At 35.1% G+C, this 22,696-nt stretch overlaps 4 protein-coding genes across 11 annotated transcripts; 3 read left to right on the plus strand and 1 right to left on the minus strand.

Moving 5' to 3' along the window:
* Positions 1–408: 408 nt before the first annotated feature.
* Positions 409–4,433, plus strand: LOC140873795 (pentatricopeptide repeat-containing protein At4g39952, mitochondrial-like). Its single transcript, XM_073277050.1, is given in 3 exon segments — positions 409–2,380; positions 2,383–3,512; positions 3,616–4,433. Coding segments are annotated over 2 exon segments (2,364 nt in total). The 5' UTR covers positions 409–960; the 3' UTR covers positions 3,327–3,512; positions 3,616–4,433.
* A 1,226-nt stretch (positions 4,434–5,659) lies between these two features.
* LOC140873796 (uncharacterized) lies at positions 5,660–9,103 on the plus strand. Of its 4 annotated transcripts, none has more exons than XR_012148092.1 (3): positions 5,660–5,738; positions 5,822–8,806; positions 8,888–9,103. XR_012148092.1 is itself a non-coding variant. In XM_073277053.1 (3 exons), the coding sequence occupies exons 2-3, from the start codon at positions 6,006–6,008 to the stop codon at positions 7,811–7,813; spliced, it is 1,710 nt and encodes a 569-aa protein (XP_073133154.1). In that variant the 5' UTR covers positions 5,660–5,738; positions 5,822–6,005; the 3' UTR covers positions 7,814–7,960. The 4 variants fall into 4 exon arrangements, 3 of the variants coding, with proteins under 3 accessions (XP_073133154.1, XP_073133152.1, XP_073133153.1); XM_073277053.1 differs by lacking the exon at positions 8,888–9,103 and having other exon boundaries at positions 5,822–7,671; positions 7,770–7,960; XM_073277051.1 differs by having other exon boundaries at positions 5,681–5,738; positions 5,822–5,876; positions 5,980–9,103.
* Positions 9,104–10,260: 1,157 nt separating this feature from the next.
* Positions 10,261–16,884, minus strand: LOC140873616 (O-fucosyltransferase 29). The gene is made up of 9 exons (XM_073276803.1): positions 16,369–16,884; positions 15,307–15,397; positions 14,558–14,634; positions 14,278–14,366; positions 13,953–14,142; positions 13,205–13,386; positions 11,891–11,993; positions 11,366–11,694; positions 10,261–10,861 (listed from the first exon to the last, which is right to left on the minus strand). The coding sequence occupies exons 1-9, from the start codon at positions 16,633–16,635 to the stop codon at positions 10,498–10,500; spliced, it is 1,692 nt and encodes a 563-aa protein (XP_073132904.1). The 5' UTR covers positions 16,636–16,884; the 3' UTR covers positions 10,261–10,497.
* Positions 16,885–19,455: 2,571 nt separating this feature from the next.
* Positions 19,456–21,889, plus strand: LOC140873721 (protein NONRESPONDING TO OXYLIPINS 2, mitochondrial-like). 5 transcript variants are annotated; one of them, XR_012148090.1, is made up of 5 exons: positions 19,456–19,678; positions 19,845–19,963; positions 20,505–20,551; positions 21,244–21,277; positions 21,608–21,889. XR_012148090.1 is itself a non-coding variant. In XM_073276945.1 (4 exons), exons 1-3 carry the CDS (start codon positions 19,518–19,520, stop codon positions 20,510–20,512), a joined length of 288 nt encoding a protein of 95 aa, XP_073133046.1. In that variant the 5' UTR covers positions 19,456–19,517; the 3' UTR covers positions 20,513–20,551; positions 21,608–21,888. The 5 variants fall into 5 exon arrangements, 4 of the variants coding, with proteins under 4 accessions (XP_073133046.1, XP_073133045.1, XP_073133044.1 ...); XM_073276945.1 differs by lacking the exon at positions 21,244–21,277 and having other exon boundaries at positions 21,608–21,888; XM_073276944.1 differs by lacking the exon at positions 21,608–21,889 and having other exon boundaries at positions 21,244–21,582.
* The last annotated feature ends 807 nt before the right edge of the window (positions 21,890–22,696 follow it).

A 22,696-nucleotide genomic window follows, 5' to 3' on the forward strand; every position in this document is an offset into this window, starting at 1 on the left:
GAAACATAAGTATGTTGTCATTGTTTACAACAAGTTATACACTATTTAAAAACTAGATATTATAAATTTTTGTTGTATATTCACACAACCTCCCGAATATTCTATAATGGTATTTAGTGACATAGTTTATATATTTTTAACGTTTTTTCGTCCAGTATTTTTTCGTCATTGTATTTTAATCTTTTTTTTTATTTTATTTTTTAACCATGTTCGTGGTGATTTCATTATTCATTATTATTTTTATATTTGTATGTTAGTGGATATTGTCTACTTTTTTGAACAATGCATTTATTACGTTACACACGCATTGCTAGTATTTAATAAAAGAAAAAAAAATTAAAAATTACTTTTTTTTATTTTTAAAAATGGCTAATTTCCGCTTTTAATTATCATCGTATATACGAACACAAAACCTCTGAGCGTAGGAGTTGCCGAGAGAAGTGATTGTTCTTGTTTGGAGTGCTCGGGGCTAGGGTTATGATTTATGAAGGAAAGCGTGGCTCAATTCCAGGTGAGTTGAGGGGATCAATTCAAGCCGGAAAATAATAGATTGGATGCAAATTACAAAGCCAATCTTAATATTTCTGGTAATAAGATAGAAGTTTAAGACAATCATGAATTTAGACATGTACATTTTTGTACATTGGAGAAGTAATTTTTTCGGATGTAGGTGATGAACACTATTTTCTTTGGGTGTTACAATGTTTTAGTCCAAGTTGCCAACATCACTCTAGCAGGAAAAATCAGTTTTCTAGAATTTGTGGATTTTCAGAATTTTTTCTTACTTTGTTAAAGCTATTCCAAAATTATATTAATTTTATGGAAAAACGGTACTTTCAGTGCATGATTGTTTTTCTTTCTTTGGTATTTGTATTACTCCATCTCTTCAACAACTATCCAATCGATGTGATTGGGGCATCTCTGTTGAGTGGAAGGCATTGATTTTCTCGATTATTGTCCATGTTGAATCGTTTATCTCCAATTTCACGAAGGACTTTTCGATTGTTCAGTTGTGACAAAGTATCCAAATTCCCAAAGTTCTATGAATGTCTCCACTCATCTTACGTCAATACCGGATCCACTTGCCTTGAAGAACGCATCAATACTTTCCTGTCTGCTGAAATAACAGATTTCAGCACACTTAACTGTACCCATGCCTACATTATCACAACGGGACGTGCACAGAATATGTTCATAGCCTCAAAGCTGATAGCATGTTATGCTTCTGTTAAACAGCCCCATTCTGCTGCTAAAGTCTTTGATCACTTATGTTTCAAGGATCCTTTTCTGTGGAACTCCATTATCAAAGCCCATTTCTCCAATGGAAATTATTTCCATGCCCTTGGATTATTCTCCAAGATGCAACTTTCCGGGACAATGGCCAATCAATTTACGATTCCAATGGTTATTTCAGCCTGTGCGGAACTTGAGTTTCTTTTCATAGGCGCGAGTGTTCATGGAATGGTGTCAAAAACCAATTTTTTTTATCAAAACTCTGCAGTTGGGTCTTCATTTGTTTATATGTATTCGAAATGTGGATCTGTTAGAGATGCTTTTCTTGCATTTGATGAAATTCCTGTGAAAGATGTTGTTGCTTGGACTGCACTAGCGATTGGGTGTGTGCAGAATGAGGGTGAGAAGGGTTTAGAGTGTCTTTGTAAGATGCATGGGGTTGGTGAGAGACCAAATTTTCGGACGTTAGAAGGAGGTTTCCAAGCTTGTGGGGATTTGAATGCATTGTTGGAAGGTAGGTGCCTACATGGATTGGCCCTGAAATATGGAATAGTGTCCTCAACTGTCATTCAATCTGCCATTCTGTCAATGTATTCAAAATGCGGAAGCATTGAGGATGCAAATGTCGCATTCTGTGAAGTTGCCAATAAAGATTTGTTTTCATGGACATCAATGATTGGTGTGCATGCAAGAGTGGGGTCCATTCAGGAATGCTTCCGGATATTTATGAGAATGCAGGCATGCGACGTATCTCCAGATGGGAAGTTAATTAGTTGCTTGCTTTGTGGTTTCTCTAATACCATGAAGGTGTCCGAAGGAATGGCCTTTCATGGTTTTGTCTTGAGGAAAAACTATGAACTTGATTCCATTGTTGACAATGCATTAGTATCAATGTATTGTAAGTTTGGACTCGTGGCAATGGCTGAGAAGATCTTTAATAGAGGTCATCATCAGGAAAATGACTCTTGGAACTTGATGATAGTTGGTTATGAAAAGGCGGGATTAGAAAGTAGCTGCATAAAGTTGTTTACTGAAATGCAGCACCGAGGAATTGGATCTAATTTGAATAGTCTAATATCTGTGATTTGTTCTTGCTCTAGATTGAAGTCCATCCATTTGGGCCAATCTATTCATTGCCATATCATGAAAAATTTGATGTTTGGAATATCACAGTTGTAAATTCACTTATTAGCATGTACGGAAAATGTGGGAAACTAGCCATGGCTTTTACATTGTTCAACATATCTCACAAGGATATTGCCTCATGGAATAGTTTGATCTCGTCTTATATTCATAATGAACATTTTTCGGAGGCTTTAATTCTTTTTGACAAAATGATTTCAGGAGGCCTGAAGCCTAATATAGCAACAATAGTAACTTCATTATCTGCTTGTGGCCGAATTGCAGCAGCAGAAAAAGGAAGAGAAATACACAACTACATCAATGAACAAGGATTTGAGTGCAATACAACTATTGCCACGGCATTGGTTGATATGTATTCAAAATGTGGGATGATAAAAATGGCAAGAGAAATCTTTGATTCAATGAATGAGAGAGATGTTATTTCGTGGAATGTGATGATTTCCTGTTATGGAATTCATGGAATGGGGAAATCTGCGATTGAGATTTTCGATGAGATGGAACAATCAAATGTTATACCAAATGAGCTCACATTTCTGGCAGTTCTTTCCGCTTGTGCTCATTCCGGATTGACTTACGAAGGAAAGGCACTATTTCACAAAATGAAAGAACATAGCCTCATACCAACACTGAAGCACTACGCCTGCATGGTAGATCTTCTTGGACGTTCAGGTAATTTGGAGGAGGCTGAAGCTCTCATCTTGTCAATGCCTATCACTCCAGATGGAGTCATATGGGGTTCTCTGTTGACTGCTTGCAAACTGCACAATAATACAGATATGGGTATAAAGATAGCCAAGCAAGCGACTGAAACTGACCCAGAAAATGATGGGTATTACGTATTAATCTCAGACTTATATTGCTCTTTGGGGATGTGGAAAGAGGTAGAAAGAGCAAGATTGATGATCAAGGATAAAGGGTTGAGAAAGTCGCTAGGTTGGAGTACTTTATAACATACAGATGACTGCAAAATGTTTGTCACGAATTTCGACTAGGATCTTTGGTTGCAAAATGCATTACTCTAGTTCTCTGTCAGGCTGCCACCAATATCTTGGTACACAGCTGCCTGCATAATATTAAGAAAGAGAACATGAAGCAAACATACTTCCATGGTTCTGTTGCATTGAGATGATGTTCAGGTAATTTTCTATTCTTTTTGTTAACCTCTCATCTATTTTCATGGCTCTGATATTTGATATCCTTATCATGTTTTGTATTATCTGCTCTGATATTTTCACTCAGGATATATTCTAATCATTCCATGCTTCTCTTGCAAAAGATACTCCAACTGTCACGGGTAATATTTTTAGCACTCAAAAGAAAGGGTTATTTTATTTAGTGGCACTAGCATTGGAATTATCCTCTTTGCTTTGGGGTTGTTTTGTTTTACCGCTTGGGCTGTTTGGAGGGAGATTTATAGTAGAAAGCATGATGTTTCAATGATTTCTCAGCCCCTCCAACAGGTGAGATGGGCCTCTTTGCTTGAGGAATTTCATAATGCACAATCTGCTTATAAGCCGCAGAGTACTCTTTGTAGTGACGTGGTTCAGGGCAGGTGGGTGAAACCAATTGTGGGGCAATTTAGATTGATGTTGATGCGGGGTTGATGAGAAAAACCAAAATTTTCAATAGGGGCTATTATTCGAAACTATCTTGGAAGCATAGTTGCTGTCACGACGTTAATGAATATTCGTGGTTCAGGTTCTGCATTTGGAGGGGTGTTAATGGCTTTTTTTCGTGGGTTGAGTTGTGTAAGCAATATGATATTGGCCTCACTCGGGTTTTCTCCGACTCTTTGGTGGCAATCCCAGAAGTGCTTGCAATTGCTCAGATCAAAGGATTTCTTACGGATGATGCTGTTGTCGATATTTCTCATATGCTATGTCAAGCTAATTCGGCCGCTCATACACTAGGAAAGTTTGTATAGTTTGTCTTCGGTTGTGATCATGAGATTGTGTGGAGTGTCTATTCTGGTTCTGTGTGGTTAAAGGATATTGTATTAAACGATGTTAGGGCTTAATGAAGTTTTGAAAAGTCTGTTATATTAAAATAAATAATTAAAAAAATCCTCTCTCTCGTTATTTTTTAGAACTTACTTTGCAGAAGTTCATGCAGCGCAGATGATGGAACCTCAGACATGACATAAGTTAGGAAAAATAGTGTAACAAGTAATATGTTGATCTTTAATGTATAAAAAAGTTATATTATAAGTTATAATATATTTTGGAACAAGTTATGTATGCGTGTTAAATTTTGAACCTACTCAACATTTTAGAACAAGTTATACTTGAAGGCATGTGGAAATTGGAATACCCAACTTTTTCCTTATTTTTTTTACTCATTGCCTGTTTAGCCCCTTTTCTTTTCATCCTGATAACAGAAGAATAATTGGGGTGTAAAAATTCTTATCCAATGGAAGGTTTGCAGATTAAAAATCATTTAAATTATTTTGTCAAAACAAATCATTTAAATTATGGATTTAAATCAATTTTTTTTAAAATGTAGATCTACTCTTAATATAAAAAGAAAAGGAGTAAAAAATATTTTGATATACGAACTATTAATAAATTTGTGAATCGGTAATGACTTAATTGATAAATGATTGGTCTAAAAAGTCAGTTTTACTTTTATCCCTAATTTAAATTGTTTTTAAATTCAATTAGATATACACTTTTTTTTGGAGATTATTTTACCGATTAAAATTTTAAAAATAAATTAAAAATATATTTATTATGATATATATGTATCATACTTCATTGGCTACCGGTTTAGTTTTCAGAAATGTTTTTCATGATCCACCATTTATATTAATGTATTAATATCAGATTTTAAAAAATAAAATGATTTTTAGGGTTGTTTAACTTTAATCGTCCGATAACAATATGATCTGACTTGGCGACACATATTTATTTCATTATATTTTATCAATATGTTAGAACGTATTTTAGTTATATTTTAATTTAATACAATTATAATACTATATTATTGATAAATTATTATTATTTTATTATATATTTATAATTTGTTTAAAATATATTTTATTTGAATGTATAATTTATCTAGTTATATATGCTTATATAATCTTACTTCTTTTTTTTACATATATTAAGAAAAATAATTGAAAAATAAATTATGTACAAACTTCTTATTTTATTTTTATTTAATATATTCAAAAAATGATTACAAAATTTTTAAATTGTAGTTAATAAGATTATATATTAATAAAAGAGGAAAAAAATTATTAAATCTATTATTATTATTATTTTAGACGACCATTGGACAACCTCTTCTCTTGAAATTGATCATACCAGGTTTCTCTTCAAAGGGACTTCAAAGATTTTCACCGATGAGTTTTGTTCCATACGGTCAGGTTTCTCTCCAAATCTTTCGTTCTTTATTATTTTCTCCCATGTATTCATAATCATTCGTAGCGCATGTTATTCTGTAGAATGAAAGCACATCCACCATTACAAAGGCCCGGCCTTTCTCTTGAAAAACTCGAGGTCAGTTCACTCCAGAGTTTCTTTGTTTATAAATCGTCTGTGCTTGTGTGTTTTCGCTCTTATCTTGATAACCCTATTGATTCTCGAAATATGTGGGCTGGAGTTGGTATGTTTTGGTGATACAGAGGAATGCAACACGTCTCTAGATTTAGAGGGAGAAATTGGCCTACTTTGAAGCTCTCCAACTCTCTGAGCTCCTCCGTTGACATTGAATCTGATTGCTCCAACCCACCTGAATTTTCATTTGAACTACAGATTCCTAGTAGTAGTGTTGCCCATACCCAGGAACTGGGTTCTCATATTCGAGTAGACCCGCCCATTTCTCATAAAATATTCGAACATGGGCGGAAATCCGGCTCTTACAGGCAGGGTGACTCCACTTTCTATTCGCTTATCGAACACCATGCCATGTCTGGTGATTTTAGGTCCTTGGAGATGGTTTTTGAACTTATGAAAAGAGAAAAGAGAACATTTCTTGAGAGGAATTTCATTTTTGTGTTTAGAGCTTATGGGAGAGCACATTTGCCCCTTAAAGCTGCCGAGTTGTTTGATAGAATGGTAGATGAATTTCAGTGCAGCCAAACAGTTAAATCTTTTAACTCCGTCCTTACTGTGATTATTCAAGAGGGCCTGTATCAGCGTGCACTTGAGTTCTATTATTATGTCATTAACAATAAAAAGAACATCTCTCCAAATGTATTGACATTTAATTTAGTAATCAAAGCACTGTGTAAAATAAAAAACGTCAGTAAAGCGTTAGAGGTGTTTAGGGACATGCCTCTTTTAAGGTGTGTGCCAGATGTGTACACATATTGCACATTGATGGATGGTTTGTGCAAGGATGATAGAATTGATGATGCCGTGGCTTTGTTAGATGAGATGCAAGTAGAAGGGTGTTACCCAAGTGCAGCGACATTCAATGTCTTGATTAATGGGCTTTGCAAAAAGGGTGACTTAACCCGGGCTGGAAGGCTAGTTGAGAATATGTTTCTAAAAGGATGCACACCAAATGAAGTGACCTACAACACACTTATACATGGGTTATGTATCAAAGGGAAGCTTGACAAGGCAGTCAGTCTTTTGGCGCAAATGTTGTCAAATGAACATATTCCAAATGATGTTACTTATGGAACAATAATAAATGGGTTTGTTAAGCAGGGAAGAGCTTCTGATGGCGTGCATGTGTTGAAGGCCATGGAGGAAAGGGGTTACAAGGCCAGTGAGTATGTTTATTCAACTCTTATTAGTGGGTTTTTTAAAGAAGGAAAATCTGAAGATGCATTTAAATTATGGAAGCAGATGACAGAACGGGGTTGTAAGCCCAATACGGTTGTTTATAGTGCTCTAATTGATGGGTTATGTCGAGAAGGAAAGCCATATGAAGCTGAACTTTTTCTGTACGAGATGATTGACTTGGGTTGCATGCCAAATGCTTTCACTTACAGCTCCTTGATGAAGGGTTTCTTTGAGGTAGGAAGCTGCGACAAGGCAATTCATGTATGGAAAGAGATGGCTCAGAAGGATTACATGGATAATGAAGTTTGTTACAGTGTTCTTATTCATGGGCTATGCAAGAATGGGAACTTGAAACAGGCTCTGATGATATGGAAGCAATTTTTGGCTAAAGGATTTGCCCCTGATGTTGTTGCTTATAGTTCAATGATTCATGGTCTCTGTGCTGCTGGATCAGTAAAACAGGGTTTGAATTTATTCAATGAGATGCTGTGCAAAGCACCTAATTGTAAACCTGATGTCGTCACCTACAATATACTTCTTACGGCTTTATGCAAACAAGGTAGCATTTCCCATGCAATCGATCTTTTAACTGACATGCTAAATCAAGGGTGTGATCCTGACTCAATTACATGCAATATTTTCTTGACCTCTTTGAAGGAGAAGTGCTATCCATTGCAAGATTGCAGAGAGTTTCTAGATGAGCTAGTATTAAGGCTGTACAAACGACGAAGAATGGTTGGAGCATCAAAAGTTATAGAAGTGATGCTTAAAACTTTTCTTCACCCTAAAGAATCCACGTGGGAAAAGGTTATCGTAGAACTTTGTAAACCAAAGAAGATTCTAGCAACCGTTGACAATTGTTGGGCACAATTATTCCTCTGAGGGGAAAAGGTAGACTTCTTTCATCAATTGATTGTTAAATCCTTACTGGGCACCAATTTGTGGCATGGACGGAAACAGGAAAATATGTTTACTTTCTTATCATATGATTTGAGACACAGAGTTAACAATCCTAGGCTTTATGGTGATCCTGAGGTTGAAAGTGTCGAAGACATTTCTCTTATGTGCGGCTGTCATTGTCATTATTTGAGGATGTAGAAGCTGTTAGTGTGAAGCAATCCATCTGTTATTTGCTGAATGGGCTTGTCTCAGTGTTGGCAGCAGCAGCGACGCCACATTTCTATGGCAGTCTTCTAGTTAACAATTTATGTCCTGGCAGGTTTCAATCGTGTGATCAACTTTCTCGGTTTTCACACCAGGTCTTCCTTTCTTTAGTTTGTTGTAGGCGTGATACACCTGCTTTCCACAGGTCACAAGAGCATAACTACCATGATAGGGAGGTGATGATGGAGTTTTCAAATAATCTTTTCTGACTTTCATCAGAAAATCCTTCTTCAGCGCTTAATAGCTTCATTCAAGTGTTTCTCCCTTGTGATCATCGAGACTTGTCAAGGCCAACAAGAACTGTGTACAGCCAGCCTCTTCTTAACGAGTTGTTTGACTCATGCTTGCATTGGGCAGTGGAACTTCAGAGCATCAACTCCAAGTTGCTGATAATATCATCATAGAGAGTAGCAATATGGTGCGACGCTGGAATCTTGCTTCAATTCGATCTAGAATTTGTGTCAATCTCAGACAATTATGATGTGCTCTCGACTTGGGAACGAGGCTCCTTCACAACTACCTAATGTCATGTAATACAATATACATAGTAAAAATTTTACCAATTTCATTTGTCATGGAATTTATAAGCCATGACATGAACATATTTTCAGGTTCGAGTTCGAAATTTCGGATCATCCTCCAGTTTTGTTGCGACTACCGTGATGTGGTAATCCTTTCCCTTGCCAAAAATGATCATCTTTATAGTATAATTTTGAGCGTGGAAAAATTATGGTATGTGATTGTAACTTATTTCCAGCAGCATTTCCTTCATTTTTTACAGTAGTTTGTGACGATGAATGTCCTTTTCAGACCATGTTTTATGTGATTGGATGTATAGGTTTCGTGTTTAAATATTATTCATCCGTATTTCTTCTTCTACTCCTTAGATTTTATCGTTTTATCTATCAATAATTATCTCATTGCTATCTTATAAAGTGTGAGGCCTTTAAACTTTAAAGTACATGCTTTGGTGTCACCACTTAAAATTTGGTTTATCACCCTCATTTTTAGTTAATTATAACTTATCCAAAAAAATAATTACTCACATAAATTACAGTAGAATATAGTTAAAATATATGAGGAAATCGTTGTTTTTAAATATTGTGAATATTCGTATATATTGCGTTACGCATGCAAAGTCTGTGTCACGGACACCATTTAAAATCATCTTTAAGGTGGTGCATTTTATGAATTATAATTATAATTCTGTGGATATTTTGGAAAAAAAATGAAGTGATTTTTTTTATTTTTTGTCTTGACTTGTATTTCTACGAATGTCTAATCTAGTAACGATTCATATAAATTTTTTTTTTTAGAATAGATTCATATAAAATTTTAAATATTAAAGAGTTATTAAATTTTTCGTATTTATTGCTTATCTATATCTTTTTTTTTTAAAGTAATTGTCGGAAGGGAAATATTCTGGATATCAAGATTTTGATCAGTGTTTTTGCTTCTTCGCCGTAATAGCCGCATAACGAAACTTTCGCTTCAAACAAACGAATTCATAAAACCGAATCAATTCAAAAATTAGGTTCGACTAATTCGGAAGTTCTTTTTTTAAAAAACAAAAAAAATTATCTATTATTTTGAGAAAATCAGTTTTATTTTGGTTTTGGATTTCAAAAATCAATCAAACCAATTTAGTTTTTTATTAAAAAAATTAAATTTATTAGGACCTGAATTATTAAGTTTGTTTCGGCCTTCTTTTTAAACTTTGTTATACTTATGTCCCAATTGGATAAACAAAAAACATACAATTTTCGTCCATATTCATCTTGTCCAAAAAATATTACATCACCAAAATATTTGGAAAATCTTAATTTTTAAAATTCTTGAAAAGCCTATGTATACTTTTTATTTTTTTAAAAAAAATCAATTATTCTTATAGGGTTCAGTTAGTTCGGTTCAATTTCTCCTGCTTAATATCGAATAAATATAACTATAAATATCACAGGGAAAAGTGAAAGCACAAACTCGAGAGTTGAGAGCAACTTAACAATTACACATATATAAAGGAACATTAGAGTTTATACAACTACAAGATAAAGGTGAGCTTTACATGCATGCTTTTCATTCAGAACCAGTATTCCAACCAAAGATTCCAGCAGCAAGATTGATTTCATTTGTCTGTTATGCGGATCAAGTGGAAATGATACTGCCATTACAATGCTTGCTGAAAAGGGAATAGAGCAGTGAGCTGACCTCTCTGAAGTTTCGTCTAATCAGATAAAAAATCATCGTGCTCGTTTTCCTCTGCAATTGAGACGGACCCATTTTTCGTGCTTTCCTTTTCTCCTTTTGATAAACTTCTTTCACTGGTACCATTTTTTTTATCTATGAACTCTGACATGGAAACATTGACAAATCTATCCAAGTTTTGTTTCTGGCACACACAAGCAGATGGAAATTCATGGAACTCCCCTCGCCCAGGTCTCATCTCTTCCGGCTCTCCCATGAATCCTCTTTGGCGTGATTTGACCTTTCTTGCAAACACACTCCAGTCCATTTTGTCTCGTGCAGCGAACAGCGTACTAAGCCTTTTGGTGTTCGGTCTGATGGTCCTCTTGTGACCCATGTACCTCCTTCAACAAGAAAAGAAGATAGTAATTTCAACTACGTGGAGAATACAGATATAGATAACTTCTAAAACCCACAGAGGTGATGATTAACACGATTTCTCCCATTAAACAAGAAGTTGTTTTGATTAGCTGCATTAGCATATATATTATCAGGATACATTAATGAGCCAGTAATAAATATTAAAACCACCACGCAAGGGTCTACTCTGCGAAATTGGTTTAAACTGCTTATAATTTTTTTTTATTACATTGGGGGGTGGGGCTTTTTTGCTTTAACATCCCCAGTTCAAAGAGGGTTCTGCCACTAGATCGATAGAGGTGGCTGCGGTTTAATAAATTTTGAGATTAATGTTCAAGTTTAGTTTTTCATGCTCAATAAATTTTTACCTTTTGTTTCACTTGAGTAAAGGTGTTAATAACATGTTACGTGTCAAATATTTAAAAGTAACGCAGAAAGGGCATATCATACTTCCAACTTGAAAGAAAGTAGTTTTCCCATGTTGTTACCTTCGACCCGCTAGGATTTTTGCCATGTTCCCATTATTATTGGTGACAAAGACATCACTGTCTTCACAGACAGTATAGTCAATGGCCGCTAAACGAGAAGAAAAGGGAAGAAAAGATCTCAGCTCTTCACCAGCTAGCATTTCCTTCGTATAGAAGTTTGGAAAGAGCTCTTTAAGGGGCCTCAAAGTTTCTTCTCCGCCGTATACCTCTCCAGATGCAATATAGAGGTAGGTACTATTTTCGAAGCCAAGGGCCCTCAGCAACAAACCCACCTCATGTGGGGTCAAAGGACACTTCCCTCGTGTTCTCTCTTCATCAGGGCTTATTTCCTACAGAAAAAGCAGAAACATTGTTAAAATGTCCCGATCAAAATGAATGCTAAATTATTTTTTTTGCTTTGACATCCAATAATCATTAAATACCGACAACCACCAACAATTGTAATTCAGGAAAATGCATCTGTTATTGCATTGCACGTTTGCAACTAGCATAAGATTTAAGAATATACATCAATCATAATCTTACTGGTAATGTTTCCCACCGCTTTCTTATCTCACCCAGCTCACGCCTTTCTTTATCACCCCCACCATAGTAACACCCGGAAAACGCTAACATGTCAGGTTCAAACCTGCAAGTAACAAACCAAGCCGATAAAATAAAATTGACACGATAGCAAACTATTCTGGTATAAGCGATAAAGGGCAGTGAGTGGACATATAGAATCTAGAGAAGTATAATATTTCATATTAAGGTGACAAGGAGATAGCACACAATATGCAGATTTCAAGTAATTTATTATTGAGCTTTCCACCACTGAGGAACCTTTGAGGACAAAAAAGTCCAAGGCCTTTCTGGATCCTTCTTTCCATATCACTCTGCAGACACATTAATATTTGCACGGACTGGAATATGTTTAGATTTAACAGCTAAAAGAAGGTGGTTCTCCAACGAATTGAACAATGTAGCAGTATCAGGCACGAAATCACCTGAGAAAAAGATTCTCACTGACAACACTTTCCTCTCTAATTCTGAAATCAAGTTAGGGGAAAGCAATAGGGTACACCAGAGCGGAGGAGATGGTGTTTCTAAAGATGACAAGATTAAGAGACAGTTCCAACAATGGGATCAAAGTTCAGCCAAGAATGTTAGTCACCAAGGAGTTAATATGAATTGCACTGTCACCTCAATTCACTGGCACAGACTACCTCGTGTAACTAGTTAATGACAGCACAACAGGTGAAAAGCAAGAATTTTTAATATGCATATCTTAACATACTAATCAAGAAAAACTAAGGATCACAGCACACAATTCATTAACTACGCCCGAATTCATAATTAATGGGATACATTCTACAGTTTACGGTCATATTAAAGAATGCAACATGACATATTGCAAAATTTGAGCATAATCTAATTTGCTGTAAATAATGGTTGGTGAAATGAAGATGTTCAGGGTCCCCATATTATAAGAGAAGATAGGTGTTCTCCCAACACAGTTAGTGCATTGATTTCTTAATTACTTATTGTCATCTTAACAATATGGCTTTCGACTTATGACGGGTACTTAAGTGCCGAGCAGAAACATAATTTCTTGCTCTCTTAAGGCATAACGACACCGATTTTAGGATTCTAATGACACAGAGCAGAATCACCAGGTTAAACATATAGAGAATGCGCAAGATTTTCAATGGAAGGATGACAGTGGATTGAATATAAATCCTGAATCTTTACAGACAATTCAGGACCACAAACAGAGCTCGCTAATACTTGCAGTTTTTAATCCATCTTGCAGTTTAAACTTCACAACCAAAATTGTCACAATAGAGAAAGATTGCAAACCTCAAGTGAACAGCAATAAAACGATTTGCCATCTTACGCATTCGCACAACAAGCTTCTGGCCCAGATTCCTTATAGATTTGGTAAATCTCAAGGCATGATAATTGACCCGGCATCGCAACTTTTGCAGGTCTTCATCAAGTTCATTAGCAAGCCTGTAATCAAACTTCGTCAACTGAACCACCTGCAAAATTTTTACAGGTCACCAACCAACCAAATCCGCTAATAATAGCTTGCACTCCGCTTAAGAGGCACAACTTTAACATATCTAGAAACTCTAAATACACTTGTGGAGCTAGTAAAGATTCATTTAGTACTAAAATTTAGATGTCAAAGAAGTTTTTACTATGAAGTTATACTACAAAAGACAGCTCGACTATTTACCCAAAAAATTTCCCAGTAAGCCATACAAAAACGTAGTCGATACTATAGCTGATATGCAAGAAGAAAATTCCCCTCACATTTTCAGACCCTGTGGCTCTGATTGATTTCCTTTTCCCAAACACATTTCCAATGTTCCAAAATAAAATTAATTAATCACAAAATAAAATTTTTTAAGAGGCATAGCAGGCAAACAAACAAAGCACTTTTTTTTGGTTTCATTCATTGGCAACCAGACATCCAAGTGGCTATTCTTCAACCAAAAAAAAACGTGTATCTTTATTATGGGCACAACAATAAAATACCAAGGACATTAGAACAAGGAATTAGAATGATTTGTTAATAATTTTCAAATAGTTTTCATCTTACCCGTCTCCTCAAAAGAATTGGCAAAACTTGTTCCAGATAATATTCAGGTTCCGACTTTCGAGGAACTCGCATGGTATATGGTGGTTTTTCCATTGACCTCATGAACTTCTCCGGCACTCTTTTAACAATCGGAACATCCTTTGAGAGGTACGAGATAAACCAGTCAACATCAAAAATCTGGAAGAAATCACTGCATACCAAGGTAAACTAGGATGAGTGAAAAAATTGTTCTTGAACCAACATAGGCCATGCTAAAGTTTAGGTTAAAGTTCTGTAATAATAGGTTTAAAGGCAACAGAGACCAGATTATTTCAGTTTACCAAACCTTTCATCCTTCCAGTATGAATGATGATCCAATTCTGGCAAAACCAAAGTAGCATTCAAGATCCTTGCAACAATTACAGCATCAGTTATCTGAAAAAAAAATGCAATACAAGTTTAGATTTAAATGCATATAACTGAAGGCAATATAACAGGATGACTTCACGGGATAAGAAGTCAGATAACTGAAATGCAAAAAAAATGAGAAGAAAGCATATCAGTACTTGTTTATAAATGTGGGTGCTTATCAAAGAAATATCGAGCGAGTACAAGAAAACACTTACTCCTGTTCTTTGTTGGTTGAGTCCTCCGCTGGTAGCAATTAGTAAGTAACCATTCGAACGTCGTTCACGTACAGCAGCTATAAACAAAAAATTAGTTCCTGAATGGTACTACTTCCAATAAGAATAAGTAACCTAGAGAGCAAGTTGAAGGCGACAACAGAAAATTAAAGTAATCACATCCATGGTTGCTCTGTGATGCCTTAAAGAATTTCAAGGGTATGATCTTTGAAATGTTATTCCTTCACTTTCATGAAATGGAGAGAAGACTTAGCCAAAACAAATGTCATAAACAGCCCAGTGCAAGGGGACCATGGCAATAGCATGCATTCGACGGAGGATTTACAGTAATTTTCTTAGACAATAAAATAAAACGGCCCAGTGCACTGTAGCAAAGCTGGAACTACTCAAATGTATTTTTATAGATGATACTCCACATTTTGTCGTCGTTTAGTGCTTTCTCTTTGACTCTTACATTAATGTGCATCTCAACTTTGTTATAGCAACAGAAGTGACAACATAATTCATAAACAGAATTCCACTGCCACAACTGATAGAAGAACCATTAAAAGCAACATAATTCCTGCTTCAAGGGAGATGATAACAGCATAATAACTGAAAAAACAGATTTGGTTACAGGTTTGAACCAACCAAGAAAATGCATCAGCACAAGCAGATTACCAGAAAAAATAGTCAACCAACCTGCAAAATGATCAGCACAAGCAGATTACCAGAAAAAATAGTCAACCAACCTGCAAAATGAGGACCTCTGTCGCAGCAGCCATAATAGAAATTTGAAAACTTTGATTTCCATATATCAATTGGGGCACGATAATCACTATCCTACATTGCATGAAACAATAAGTGCTCTGAGTTTGCCAGCTATTTTGTTGAACAACCCCAAAGACATTAGTTATCACAAGATTGTGCTTCTGCTGGCTCTTGAACAATTAGATTAAGTCATCAAGGGAGGGTAAGACAATATCAAAAGATCTATCAATGCCAATGACAGAAATATGCAACAGAATAATTGATGAGATCATTTGATTACGGAGGAAAATAATATCATCTGGGGTGTGGCTAGCAGATAAACCTTCACAAATTATCAAGTAAAAAGAAGACAACCGGAATTTGCAGAGAAAAACAAAGAACAACATACAAATTTTTTTTGAAATGTGTTTGTAATTATTGTAGAACAGTCAGAAAAAATTAGTTTCACTTCCCATTCATATTGAACAGAAAATTGTCAAACATCCTTTTCAATCTTTCTAAGCCTTAATTTCCAGTTGAATAACACAGTGACAGAAAGTAAGATAAAAATGCATAACCTCGATTGTTTAATGAAGTAAAAACTCAATCCATATCCAAAAATAAACACATTACACAAATAAGTACTCTACAAAAATATACCAAGTTAGAGAAACAGAAACAAGGAACTTCATAAAAAAAAAAAAGGAATGAGCTGGAATTCCCTTCATTAAATAATGGAATCAACTGGAATTCCCTTTTCTATATGTTGCCAACTTCCAGGACAACTCATGCATAAAATTCTCCATTTTAGCTCCTAATCATGTAATTGACATCCCAACCATGAAGAGTTAAATTAAAAGAAGTTAAACCATATAAAACAATTATGATATGGACAAAGTAAAGGGTTTTTTTCCAAAATGTAACCGTTCGACTAAGATCTTCTACGTTGGAACAACTTTTACCACGCTTCAGCTGTTTAACACACAACAAAATTCACAAAAAACAGCAAATAAAGAACAATAATTGGACAAAAAAACAGCGAAACAGCAATCCACAGTCCATACCGTCTTATAGTACCACGTCCGCTTAACAAGTCGTTGAGAATACCACTCCAGATCAGAAGCCACGTGCCCTGTGAAGAGCGAAATGAGACCCACCGCAAAAAGCAGAAGCCCGCAAACCATCGTCCACGGCATCACCACCGCGTCCGCAGGTCGCCGCCATTTCCAGAGGCAGAAATAATGGGAAAAGTACCCGTGTTGCTTTTGATTTTGCTTCTGCAGCTGCTGCTGCTGCAGAACTGCAGAGGCCAGATAATTAGCCAAGCCCATTCTTCCTTCCCTTTGTCATAGTACACACATTAGATTTTCACACTGGACAGAGCACGCCGTGAAGGTGATTTATGCTGTTATGCAGTCTAAGCGTGCATTATATACACAAATTTCGGACCTTTCTACAAACCCTAATCGTGATTTCCCCCCTTTTCTACAGTGAGATGAGAAAGTGAAAATTTTGGGAGAAGCGGAGCGACAATGTGTGTGTGTGTGTGTGTGTGTGTGTGTGTGAGTGAGTGAATGTATGAATTGTGATGCGTACAGATGAAAACGATGGTCAAAAATCTATATCTATAATTAATTAAATGATGAAAGTTAAGACAAATTGATTCAGGTAATTAAGAACGGAATGAATATCATTTTCAAATATTAATTCGGATAATTAAGAAGTGAATGAATATTAATTAATTCAGGTGATCAATTTTAAATTTTGGAATAATGTTTTAACTCTCTCTCGATAGATCTATGCAAGATGTCGACCTACTTTATGTATATATTTAATTTAATGAACGATGAAATATTCCAATAATTATTCAATTTCAAATATATATATATATTCTTTCAAATATATATATATATATATATATATATATATAATATATATCAAATGATAATGATAATAATATTATTATCCTGATTTTCTGGTTTGATTCTATTTGGTTGTGTTTGTGCTCAATCCGCCACCAAATATATGGCTATCAGTTCATGACAATTGTCAAATAACTAATTATATTCACATCACAGATCGAGTTATCTATGCACATTATTACATTATTGTTTTTTATGATAAAACTTGTAATTTTATTAAGTTAATTGAAATCGTCTGTCACAAAATTTACCAATCAAAAAAGAAAACTCTCTTGAGACCAAACAAAGGGATCAAGGGAAAAAATAACAAAAGAATCAAGTTTGTGTGCAACTATATGCACTAGTTTTGTTGTACGTCGGCGCATTAGAAGTTCTTTCATTTCTGTAGCAATTGCACCAATGGAGCTGAGATCCTCTTCTGGATTGATGACTGTTTGCACTGTCAACAGAAAATTCGAGTTCACTTCATTAGCTTCCACATTTAGATCATGTATCAGTTGCAAACCATCTTTGATAGCCACGAGTTCCGCATATGTCACTGATGACGGCTTGGTAATCTGCTTCCCAAAGGCTAAAATGATGTAGCCTTCATGGTTTCGCACCACTCCACCAATCGCATAATCCACTTGAGCAACGTTCATTGCTGCGTCTACCTCGACTCTCAAGGAGCTGGACGGCAGATCAATGGATGGTGGCGAGCTGCCATGTGACTCTCTGTTGTGGGCAGGTTTTAATGATTCCATAGCACAATGAAAATCCCGTAAAAGTGTCTCGCTCCAGTTCACATCCATTTGCTCCGTGATGCTGTTTTTTGAACGCTTTACTCACAACCACTCTTGCCAAACCGCCCACATTCTCATGGCAAACAACTCGAAGTCTGCTCTACTCAATGCTCTTTTCATCCATAGTAAAACATCCAGAGTTTCCAAGTTACGGGTCTAGTTAAGACAGGACCTGAAAATCGCACTTTTCCAACACAACCTGACACTTGGACACCAAAACAACGCATGGCATTTGGAATCATAGCTATGTCTACAGAGTTGGCAGCTACCTGTCACTGAAACGTGGTGGAACATAAGATTTACTCCCGAGAGAATTATGTTATGTGATGATCTCCAGAGAAATATCTTAACTCTCGGAAGGAGCGACAAAGACCAGAGGAATTTTCACCACAATTCTAATCGCAACTCCGAGCAATGCTTCGGTGGGTCGTTTTTATGATTTGATGAAAATTGATAAAAAAAAATAAAAAAATAATTTTTATTTATAGATATACAAAATAGCAACAGTGAGACTTATCGTTATAAAAGAAAATTTGAAAAAAAATGGCTTACTCAAAATAATATTGGACAAAATTTTCAAACCAATTTAATAAAGATTCAAAATTTAACATTTGTTCCATTAAGGTACCGTTTGGTTCGAGGATAGGATAAATAGTACTTAGATAAGTAATATCATGTAATATAAAATAAAATAAATGAAAAATGATATTTGATATAGTATTTGATTTGATTGATAGATTATAGTTTATGTGATTTGACTGATTGAATTTTATATAAAAATGATAAATTATCATTTTGTCCTTTTAAAAAATAAATAAAATATGAATAATATTGTTTATAAGGGTAATATAGTAACTTAAATTCAATGATTTGATTGATATAAGATAAATAATTAATTATTTGATTGATGTAAAATAAATAATTAATAGATTGATAAATAGTATGACGAGAAGAACGAAGGATTAGACGGTTAAGTCGATGCCACCCACAGGGTAGTGCCCTATGGGTGGCGTGGCGAATTTTGATTGGTTGAAATCAGTGGACCCCATATGAAACCCACTGATTTTAACAAATCATGGGGTTACACGTCGCCCGCAGGATAGTATCCTGCGGGCGCCATGAACAAAACCGGAATAAACATGATAAATTATATAATTATTATTTATACTTGTACCAAACAAGCCCGTACTAAATATATTATATGAATGGGCCTTCCTTATAATTGAGGCGAATGAGATAAAACGACAATAGTTTGAGAACTACATCAACAATCCTATCAGTCTTAATTATAGAAGAATTATTTTATTGCTACTGTAAAAACAAAAAAAAAAATTGTATAAAAATGAGTGTACTAGAGAAATAAGATTTATTTTTTATTTTTTGTTAAATCATAATTATTAAAATTTGGAATATGATGAAAATATTCTTACAGCCCTTGGATCATGGATGGAAATTGGCTGACCTAAATCTACAAAGCCCTAAACCCCTGCTGCAGCCCTTCGTTCAGCAATGGCTACGAAATGCAGCCGAATTTTCAACAGATCTTCAATCTCTGCCATGAAATCCACCATTTCGAAGTCAAAACTCGGAGTTTCCCCGGCGTCGTTTTCAAAATCGTCTCTCCCTTCAAAATCGGAATCCTCACCCATTCGCCGCTTCTTTCTCTCCAGGTCCTTCTATATTTTTCATTATGTGTGTCAGATTATGGTTATTTTTTCTCTTGCCGAGAACTGTAGCATTATCATTTCAATTAGAAATCTCTTGTGCGCATTTTTTTAAAAAAGAATTTTAATCTAATTTCAACTCCATTTCACTAAATTTGGAAATTCGGATTAGGTCACCAGCGGAGTTGGGGAGCGTTGCATCAATGCTGCCTCTTCACAGCGCTGTAGCAGTGGCTAGGATGACGTCATGTCTGAGCTCATCTTCTCGGAGTTGCAGGGCTTTATCACAGGGTACACTCTGCTGCACTTCTCCAGATCTCTAGTATGTTTCTTTTTTTTTTCTGCCTGTTTGTGAAAACTGTTATATTTATGCTCTATTGATTGTATTTAATATCATTATTTGGGTTTAGAGGTGTCGGTGTTTATGGTTTAAAATTTCTCATAAATTTCTATTGGGCAACAAAATTCTTTGCCTGTTTTTTAACACACACGGGAGTTTAGATTGGTTATTTTTTTCGGATGTAGTTGACGAACATTGTTTTCTTCGGTTGTTTAAAGTTTTTAGTCCAAGTAGCCAATAGCTTTATAGCAGGAAAACATTTTTCTAGAATTATGGATTTTCAGAATTTTTCCTCAGTTTATAAAGCTCACTATTGCAAAATCATATTAAGTTTATGGAAAAACGAGACTAGCAGTGCTCGATTGTTTTTCCTTTTTTTGATATTTGTATTGCTCTATCTCTTCAACAACTACCCTATCGATGTGTTTGGGGCATCTCTATTGAGTGGAAGGCACTGATCAGCTATCTGACTGGAGTGTTTGGTTGCTGCAGGCACATGAGTTACCATATGCTTTAAAGAAATACCAGACTTTTACAAGGTCTTCACTTATGATTTGATGCACTATTCTTGTGTGAAGACACTTGGTTAATGATCTTGTGGAAAAAAACATGACTCAGACTATTAAGTATAAAATTTTCCGTTTCCATAAAATGTATGTATTGGTGGAATTTTTGTGGTTTTGTGATTTTAAGATACCCCCTTGTTACGGTCAATATGGAATTTCTATGGTGATTTGCTGTAAATTGCATTTCAACAATCTGAAATCCATTATACCAGCAGAAATCTATCATATGTCCAGCTTCTGTTACCAGAGAATTATATTTCGGATTTTGTAGATATTATATGAGGAGATGTTCTTTTGTGTGGAGTTGATCACAGCACACGCAATTATGTGTAACGAAGTTTGAATTTCCGGAGCAAAATAATTTGGTGGATGGTTTTTGCCTTAGGTATTGCATCTGTGCTCATCATGTGACATTTCCCTATTATCATTCGTGCCTACTTCATAGGTTCTCACAGTTTCGAAATAGTTAATTGGAAAGCTATGAAATTCCCTCATTTTTCTATGACTGTTTTGATGCCCTTAATATATAGTAATGATCACGAATAGACTAGTAAGGTAATACACCAAATTCAGGCTCATGAATTTGGTTTCATAATGTTCTGCTTTGAGTGATCATGCATTGGTTGGCTTGATTGTTGTGGTGACAATAGTTCTCCTTTCTCCAGATGAAACTGATGGAACGTGATAAAACTTCCAGAGGTGTGGCTCAGTGATCTCTTGTGAAGTTGATTTTTGATACATTTTCAACACCTATAATTTTCTTTTATACTTGATAAGATGTCAATGGAGCAAGCGTTTATACAATCATATGGTCGATATGTCAATTAACTGGAATCTTCTGATTATGTTTCCTCGGTTCCAATTTTATTATTTTTTTGTTTAACAAACATCATTGTTATTTGTTGAGTCGCATTCATTATTGATTTACACATACATATATAGTTCATAAAGAATCTGTATGGTTTACGTATTCGAATGGAATGTTTGTCCAATTTCTGATACTAGTTCCTTGTTTTCCTCTTGTCTTAGAGCTAGGTCTGTCGGTTCCAAGGTAACTTTGTTGGCAAATTGTCGGAGATTATTCTCGTGTGAATCGGAAAAGGCGGTTCTTCTCTAAATTCCAGCACACACTTGCAGTTGATCTTTAAACAATCGGTTAAGTCCCTAAGGCAACATAGTTGATTTTGAGTTATTTTCAGAATTAATAAATTCCACCCATTTGAATGGCTTGAGGTATCTTGTTTTCTGCGTGGCAGCACACGTTTTTTTGGTTTAAATCTTAGTTCCATCTTTTTCACGAAGTTGGGTTTCAGTTTCATCTCCCGAATGCATCATATTTATTAAGTTATAAGATTATTTTTCTTTAATCAAATAAACCTTTTTTTAAAAAAGAAAAACCTTTTCAATCATTTTAAAATTAATTCCAATTTCAATGAGATAATCAATACTTGAATGAGTTAAAAATGTTCATGATAAGTTGAGGAAATAATACTTGACATTATTGAACTTTAATGATCTCGAACTTCTGACTTAATATTTTTTAATTTAATTTTATTGGCACTTGCCAAATAGTGATACTTTATCTACCACTATTGAGTTGTGGTGGAATAAATTCCTATATTGGCTAATATGTCAAATACTCGCAGAACTATCCAATCACGTAATTCGCATAAATACGAGTGTGTTTTAGTGTTGATGATACCAGTTTATGGGAATTAATTTAACGAAGAAAAGAATTAACATTTATATGTTTGTCTCCAGGAAAAAAAAATACTCCTCGAAACTATATCAAAATTAAAAAAAAATAAAATGTTGAAGATAAAAATATTCTTCAAAAAGCGATAATTGTCTTAAAGGATCAAAATAATTGCAAAAAATAAGCATTGTAGGTTTAAAAAAAATAAAACAATAATTTAAGATACAAGCCAAATTATATACACACACTGATACAGTGATACACACATATTGTGTGTGTGTGCACGTGTGCGTGTGTGACAGTAACTCCTTGAGAACTAAAAGTCTAAAACCACAATTAATAGATATAATCTCTCGACCACATAAACTTAATGTCCACTTGTCACACATTTACTCACTCTCACTTTTTAAACCAACTCTGTG

Source organism: Henckelia pumila, unplaced genomic scaffold, assembly GCF_033568475.1.
Source record: "Henckelia pumila isolate YLH828 unplaced genomic scaffold, ASM3356847v2 CTG_80:::fragment_1, whole genome shotgun sequence".
Classification (NCBI taxonomy): Eukaryota; Viridiplantae; Streptophyta; class Magnoliopsida; order Lamiales; family Gesneriaceae; genus Henckelia; species Henckelia pumila.

Excerpts from the sequence above, each read along its gene's own strand:
- LOC140873796 (XM_073277051.1), top strand. The coding sequence starts at position 6,006 with ATGCAACACGTCTCTAGATTTAGAGGGAGAAATTGGCCTACTTTGAAG.
- LOC140873616 (XM_073276803.1), bottom strand. The coding sequence starts at position 16,635 with ATGGGCTTGGCTAATTATCTGGCCTCTGCAGTTCTGCAGCAGCAGCAG. Across the intron at positions 15,398-16,368 it reads GGACGTGGTACTATAAGACG|GATAGTGATTATCGTGCCCC; the intron begins GTATGGACTGTG and ends CATGCAATGTAG. Across the intron at positions 11,994-13,204 it reads TTTATTGCTGTTCACTTGAG|GTTTGAACCTGACATGTTAG; the intron begins GTTTGCAATCTT and ends TGTTACTTGCAG.
- LOC140873721 (XM_073276942.1), top strand. The coding sequence starts at position 19,518 with ATGGCTACGAAATGCAGCCGAATTTTCAACAGATCTTCAATCTCTGCC. Across the intron at positions 19,679-19,844 it reads CGCCGCTTCTTTCTCTCCAG|GTCACCAGCGGAGTTGGGGA; the intron begins GTCCTTCTATAT and ends AATTCGGATTAG.